Here is a 7,700-nt window from a genome sequence, read left to right as displayed (position 1 = left end):
AGAAGAAGAAGAAGAAAAAGAGAAAGCCCAATTCCTGTGAAAATGGCCAGGTACAAGGACAGTGCTGACGAATGAAAAAGCAGCCAATGTCGAAAGATTGACTGACCCTCAGAAAATCTGTAGAACTATTGCTCAAGAAGAAAAAAAAATGTAAGCAAAATATAACAAAGTAATGCAATGGGTGGTTCAAGAGTTTTGCACAGTGCTTTCTCCTGTCAAGTGTGATGAGAGCGTTCACACCAACTGTGACGGTAAACTAAGTAGCTTGCAAATAAGACAGATTTGCCCTGAATGTGAGCTTCATTTCATTCATGAACTGGCGAACGTTTGGATTTGGTTTATATAGAAATGCATTACATTATAAAATAGATTCAAACACACACTATTGAACGCGACCTGGACTCTCGATTCTTGTCGGGCGACTCCAGCCAATGACAGCGACATCCGCTGATCACGTGACAGCGTCCGACGACGTCAATTTTCTGCGACCACCTCTCCTAGACACTTTCCATGTGAACAACTTTCGCCAAAATGATCGTAAATTAAAGGTAAGCCTTTGGTTATTTGGGTAGCCGGTGAAACCGTGCAGTGAGTCTGCTCTCCGACGCACAGACACGAGTATTATGAGGGGAGGTAGATGGCAGACCGGCGTTTCACTGCGCCTCTTCCTCTCTACAAGGTCAGGATTCAACGTTACATGACAAGACCAGCGTGTTCTCTCTTGCTGCCGGGTTCCGTGTAAAGAAGATGGGTTTTAATCAGCGTTACAGTGGCATGTACTGCAGAGCTAGGCTTAGATGCATTATTGACGAAGAAAAACTGCGTACCACTGGTTACACAACCACTTTTATCACCATTAGCGACGCTGTTCAGGAAATCTGTATCACAAGTAGAAGATGAAACATGGCTAAAGCATTTGGCGGACTTGAAAATGTGTTAACTTGTAGTGAGATTTAAAAGGCGACCCTTTTCTTATAGCCACACTTAATGTTGAATTCTTTACTGCCCCCTCAGGTTTAAAGTGGGATGGTGACACCAGCTGCTGAGCCGTGAGAAAGCCCTTCTTTCCTGTCTTTAGCCACTCTCTGTCTCTCAGACTCCATGGCTGGCCGCCTCCTGGGCAGATGTGCCCGTCTGCTCTGCAGGTCCTCCTCTCAGGCCTCAGCTGCTGCTGCTGCTCGCCTACCTCTATCTGCTGCTGGGCCTGCAGAGTATCAAAGAGCCAAGGGCTGGCCATGGCTCACAGAGAGGTCAATGTGTGAAAGAACAGCAGTTACCAAAGAAGACCACTATTCAGTGAGCCCTACTCGCACACAGCTGGACGAATCGGTGGACAAGGCAACAGTGCCAGAGGACATCCTGTCTGCTTGGGAAAAGTATGGAGGTAATGGTAATCAAGCTGCCACCGCCCTCATGAAGTGGGCCCAGCTGGTACTAAAAACCAAGGGAAAGTTTAAGGAACAACAACCAGAACTGATGATGGATTCAAGGCTCCTGGATATGATGAATACTTTATCTCGGCAGGTACATGAGTGAAGTGCACTAGCTCTGCCCTCATCTATTAAAGTTATCAACATTCAAAAGAACTTTAAGCTTGTCTGTTGAGATAAATATCTCATTTATCTTTGTGTATTCAAGGTGGCCTCTGTGTGGAACAGCAGTCTAGTGTCTGTCTTGCGAACTCTCTGGATTATGGGTGTTTCCCCCGGTGATCCGGTGCTCAGTTCTGTCCAGACAGAAGTCCTGTGGAGAATTCGAAGGCTGACGTACAGACAGCTGGGCTACTTGGTAGACTGGGGAGCAGGCAGGAAAGCTCAGCAGGATGTGGAACTAGTGAATGCTACGCTTAAACAACTTGAACTGCGCTGGACTGAGATTGATGATACGAAAACTGTCAGTGCGCTGATATCCAAAGGAGAACGCATGTCGCCAAGCTTGATGGACAGACTGGAGGACAAGGTAACAGACTTCAAACAACGGTCACCTTTAAAACACGGTTAAAGTTCCAGTTTTGAAGTTTAAAGTTTTAATGTCAGTGTTTTAGGCAGATTTCTGTGTTTAAAAGTTTGGCCCTTCTCACTGGGTTAAAGTCATTTACATGCAATCCCTTGAGATTGCTAAATGGAGAAAGCACGTGTGAAATTTTATATATATATTATAGAAAAAGTTGAAATATTAATGTGTTGATTAGAAATGATAAAAATGATTGTGTCTGTAGTGGCAGCACAGTGAAAGTAACTTAGAGTTAGACACTGTGTCCATATACATAAAACTCTGTACAGAGATTTTACCTAGTATTTAAGGCAGCGATACAGTCATCTTCTTCTTTTGGAGTATAAATATAACCTAAGCTTACTGTCATTTTCCTCTTTGCATTTATTCTAATATCATTTTACTGTTTTCATCTACCGTAACTCACTATTATCATTTTTATATTATTACTCCATTCCCTAATTATTATTATTATTATTGTTTTTATTCTTCTTTAATTACTTGTGTTGTTTCTTTGTTAATTTTAATTGCTTATGCAGCTGGGCAAGATCAGTTGTGTTTAATGTGCTATATGAATACACTGATTTGACTTGACATATATTGAAATCATATGAAGGATCCTCTTTCTCCACTTTTAGGCTTTGGAGCTTGCAGAGGGCTTTTCAGGAGAAGATATTCGCAAAGTCTGTGTATCTTTGGCAGCTCAGAGTCGCAGAAGCGTCCCACTTCTCAGGGCTCTGTCCTACCACCTTCTCCAGAAACCCTCGGCAGAGTTCACCACACCTTTGATAATGGACATGGCCTTTGCATACGGTAATAACACCATAAATAATAGGCTATGTATGTGTTATCATCACAAGTCTTTATATTAGGTTTGATAAACCTGATGAATGAGGTTTTGTTGTGTTTTGTATATGACTGTCTGCTCACACGCTCTGCGCTGCTAACAACAGAACCTTTATCATTGCTTTTAGGGAAGCTGAGTTTCCACCATTCTCAGGTATTTCAGCGAATGGCCTCGGAGTTATTACCCAGAGTCCCTGAGCTCAGTTCTGCTGACATCACACGCTGTGCTAAGTCACTTGGTTTTCTCAAATGGCTCCATATGCCTCTATTTGAAGCCTTTGCTGAGGTGAGTAATCAGCCCCTGATAAAAGTCATTTTCAAAACATTGTGCATCTGTGATTTCAAATTCTCTCTCTATACATTTTGTTTTATCAGCACTACACAGCAAACAGCAACAAGTATACTACTTCTCAGCTGTGTAATCTGCTCATGACTTTTGCCAGACTGGGCTTTCAGCCCAGCAAAGGAGAAGAGTTCTTTAACAAGGTGCTAATGTCATTAAAGGCTTTTTGTTGATTGTGCACATTTCGTTCTTCTTCCTAACTGAAACGATTGCTCTCTGTGCTGTTTTGATTAAAGGTGCACTCTGTGTTGGAGAAGGCTGTCTCAGGCCTGGAACCCTTTCTGAAAACGGATGTGGTTTGGTCTCTGTGTGTGCTACAGCAGGCCAAACCCCACTATCTCATTCCCCTCATACAGCAAAATCATGTTTCCAAACTTTCAGGTAAGAATCGGTACTGTGTGTGCGTTTATCCTCAATTCTCAGTTCTGCAGATATGCGCTTTATGTGACACAGCAGGCTCACACAAGTAAATCAGGTTTCCTCTAAATTGTCAGACGTTCAGGGTGAAATACACGGCCTGCTCCTTTAAAGTAGGAGAGGCTGGTGAATGTGCTTCAGGTAACTGATAAGGAAGCCCCTAGCACATTACCAAAATTCCTGGTATGCGTTGAGGCAGAAACAACAGATGATAACAGCAGGACATCCAATCAGACCCAGAAAACCAGCACAAAGATTGTTTTGCCAAATAAAATAAAAGACTTGGAAAAACATCCCTCCCACAATTCAGAGCTGAATCCCCACACAGCACCTATGTGATACCACAGGCTGAAAGTTTTACAAGCTGAAACATGGAGGAAATGTTCACCACAGTTGTCATGGAGACCGATACATAAAGCAGCTCAAAGATTGTAAACTAAATAGTCATACCAGAATAAAGAGCTGACAGGAACATGTTGGCATGGGATACTTTTTTAGTGCAGTTGATTCATTTTATTCTGACTTTATGTGCATTACAATAATCTAATGCTTGTTTTACCTTTAGTGCAAACTTCTTAAAGTATATTTAAAAGAAAATGGAATTTAGATACAAAATATGATACTGTTCCCTTTAAAATAAATACTGAGCTGCCTTGGTGGTGGTCTGCGTTCTCTGAGTGTCTCTTGCATTTTATGTTGTATTTGTTCAGTTTTTGAGAGATTTTGAGTTTGTTCGGTTGCTACCTTTGCAAGGTCTCCCGTGTAAAACCAGATTTGATCTCAGTGGCACTTCCTTGTTAAATAAAGGGAATAGATAAATGAAAATAAATTGGCCCCGTAGTTTTCTTAATCACAGGTTTTAGCCCTAACTGTGGTTGGTGTGCACAAACAAAGACAATTGTATAGACCTCTTACCACTCACAGTAGCTGGTGAAGTAGAGCTGAGTGACTGAATCAATGTAACTGCAATGCAGGGATGCTAACCACGAAACTGTCTGGGCTATATAAGCAAGACAGGAAGGAAACTTTTAAGGAAAAAAAGAAAAATATATATATATAAAAGACCTCAGATTTCTCTGATTCCCATCTTTTTTTCTCTTTTTTTAACGTTGTGTTGTAGTGTCTTTCTGGGCATTTATGGTTAACTACCTAAATACCATTCCTGCTCAGCAGATGGCAGTACCACACCACTATACTTCTGACTGGACAAGATTGATCATCAGTCCCATTTTCCTGTAGAGACAAAAAATTGCTTTGTTTCCTCAAACCTTCTTGTAAGGGTTTTGGAAGCCCTGTTGCCAGTGAGTTGTCGTCACTCCTTCTCTTTCCTTTGTGTTGTTTTTTTTTTTTTCCCTCACTATAGAAGGAAGTCCAGCTCGAGCAGAGAACTACAAACTGAAGCTCTTGCATATCGCTGCTACTCTCAGCTTGGAGCATCCTGGTTCTTTGGATACTCTGTCCTCTCAGAGTGTCCCGTCTTTCCCGGCCAGCAGCTCCCCCCTGTCCCCTCTGCAGAGAACCCTGAGAGAAACATTACTGAAGTTTGTGGGCGGGAGGTCAGAAGCCCTTCGCATTGGTGTTGACACAGTGTATGGATGGACTATTGGTAAGGAGATATAATAAGCCTGGAGATATAATATGAGATTACATGCTTCATCACTACTAGAGCGGTTTTGTTTTTTATGTTCTCAGATGGTGAGCTCGTCGTGGATGCTGATAACAAACCAGTTGACATGGTAACAATAAAAGCCCCTCATCTACCAAGCGGAGGAGGAGATCAGGCTTTACCCACAGGAGCACGACGGTGAGTCATAGGGAAGAGTCATGTGGGTTTGGGTACTTAAAGATTTATTTTGAGCTTTTTAATGTTGCAGCATCTTTTGCTCCAGGAATCTAAATATATTTGTCCTCCTGTTTCCCCACATATGTTTTTTTTTTTTTTTTTTAGGGTAGCTTTCCTATCTTGGGAATTTCCCAACTTTGGCTCAAAGAGTAAAGACCTTCTGGGACGTTTTGTCATGATGAAGCGACATCTTCAGTTGGCTGGCTTCATCACAGTAGAGGTGAGTAGAAGCCAGCGTTGTAGCAGTGCCTGAGATGGTGGTGTTTCCCCCCCCCACGGTGACTGAATAATTTTCTCTATATAGGCTGAACAGCTCTGTTTGTTCTTTAGATTAGTTTTTTTTATTGCCCAAACTCAAACACACACTAAAGCCAACTGAAATAGAGATCTTCTGTTTTTGTTCTCTGCTCGTGAGCAATATTTCAAAGAAAAGAAGCAGAGAACCAGCACCGCCGCTGCTGCTGTTTCTGTCAGGCTGATTGTGTGCAAACAATGGAGCTAATACTTGTAGAGCTGAGAGTCAGGTGGGCCCCGCTGCAGTCTGTGGTATAAATAGAGCTCCAGCCGCAGCTCTGCCTCATCTAGGCCAATCCAAGCTCTGTCTCTTCTCTCATCTAGGACAATCTCCTTAGCCAACTGTATACTCACTTGCTTGTCGGGTTGCAGTGTTTCAGACTGTATTAACTGACCAACTATATGAATCTAAGAGTGAAAACCAACATTTTATTTTAAATATACATCTTTAATGGTGACAGATTATCAGCTCTGTAAACACATGCTTTGTCTGTTTTATTTTCTTTCAGGTGCCGTATTACGAGTGGCTGGAGCTCAAGACAGAGTGGCAGAAATTAGCCTACCTCAAAGATAAAATGGGGAAGGCTGTGGCCGAGGACATGGCCAAGTGAACTGGGCAACATTTGCAGGCTCAGCTAAATCGGAGCTTTCCCAATCAAATGTGGGACCACCGGGAATACACACACCCACGTTCACACACTCAGAACAGAGCAGCATTGCAGAGAAGCTCTCATATACTGGCACGAAAAAAAGAAAAGGAAAAAAAAAAAGCATATAATTTCCATCTGGTTCCCTTGGAAACGTGTGGGGCTTTCCCTGTTTCCATGGTGACAGTGATAGAGTTTTGGAGCCAGAGAGAGGCTGAAATGAACACAAGGCTTCTGCAGAAATTTTATGATCGAGGACTAAGTCATCAGTGGTGACAAGGCAAAACCGAAGCAGCACGGCTGTGTTTCAATTTGTTCCTAATGTGCTCAGCGTCAGGGTGTGAATATACTGAAATAACTTATCTCTGAATGTGTGTCATCTTGTGATGGAATAAATTGTTTTATTTAATTTTCTTTTACCTCCCTTTGTGTTTTAATGCTGTTGCATTCGTTTGCTTTGAGTGGCACTCAGATACAAGATGCTCAATTCTGTGTTTCGCAACTGGTTTGCACATCGTGTGTGTGTGTGTGTGTGTGTGTGTGTGTGTGTGTGTGTGTGTGTGTGTGTGTGTGTGTGTGTGTGTGTGTGTGTGTGTGTGTGTGTGTGTGTGTGTGTGTGTGTGTGTGGATCTTCTCACTGCTATGTCAGATAAAATGACGAGTCATTTGATGCCCAGATTTTCTGTATTGAGCGGCAACATGAATTTTGTGAATGCGTTATCTCTTAAATAACTCCACCGCATTTGAAGTAATTTTTCCAAACTTCATATGCATGTGCATTAATGTGCATGTTTACTGAAGCCCAGCAGTACTGCCACGATGAAACATGCTAGGGTAAACTTCACTGATAAAACACGTTGCTCACTTGAAACTGCTTACACATCATCATGGACAGCTGCAGCAGCTCTCAGTTGTGGCGTATAAAGGAAGACTGACAACTGCAAACCAGGGCAGAGGAGAGAACTTAACGATGGTTAAAGCACTGCGTGGATAAAACCAGAGCCAAGAATGAGGCAGCAAGAAAGAAAATATTACTTAACTCGAATGCACTTTCCAAAGAAATCGATTTGAGATTGCTGCTTCTTCTCTCCTTTGTTTCCTGCTGTTTAAAAGTTGCAGCTTAGTGGTGTTAAGCTAAATTTCATGATAAAAGTAAGATAGGGTTAAAGTTAAATCATGACCTGAACAGTATTTCTGGTAAAAAACAAAAACATGAAATGTGTAACTTTTTGTGTTGCGTGTCTCACATGAACAAGCTATGGTGGCACTGTGACAATACACAAAATTAAATGTGTGTTTATGGTCCACGCTTTTGACT

At 42.1% G+C, this 7,700-nt stretch overlaps 1 protein-coding gene across 1 annotated transcript; it reads left to right on the top strand.

Moving 5' to 3' along the window:
- Positions 1-437: 437 nt before the first annotated feature.
- tbrg4 (transforming growth factor beta regulator 4) lies at positions 438-6,791 on the top strand. Its single transcript, XM_082551108.1, has 11 exons — positions 438-548; positions 1,015-1,524; positions 1,639-1,959; positions 2,631-2,805; positions 2,967-3,124; positions 3,214-3,324; positions 3,418-3,562; positions 4,962-5,204; positions 5,291-5,402; positions 5,547-5,661; positions 6,245-6,791. Exons 2-11 carry the CDS (start codon positions 1,102-1,104, stop codon positions 6,344-6,346), a joined length of 1,905 nt encoding a protein of 634 aa, XP_082407234.1. The 5' UTR covers positions 438-548; positions 1,015-1,101; the 3' UTR covers positions 6,347-6,791.
- The last annotated feature ends 909 nt before the right edge of the window (positions 6,792-7,700 follow it).

This window comes from Aulonocara stuartgranti (assembly GCF_965226115.1).
Source record: "Aulonocara stuartgranti genome assembly, chromosome: 11".
In the NCBI taxonomy this organism is placed as follows: Eukaryota; Metazoa; Chordata; class Actinopteri; order Cichliformes; family Cichlidae; genus Aulonocara; species Aulonocara stuartgranti.
The sequence above is the reverse complement of the archived record's forward strand: the minus strand, read 5'-3'. Positions and strand labels throughout refer to the sequence as shown.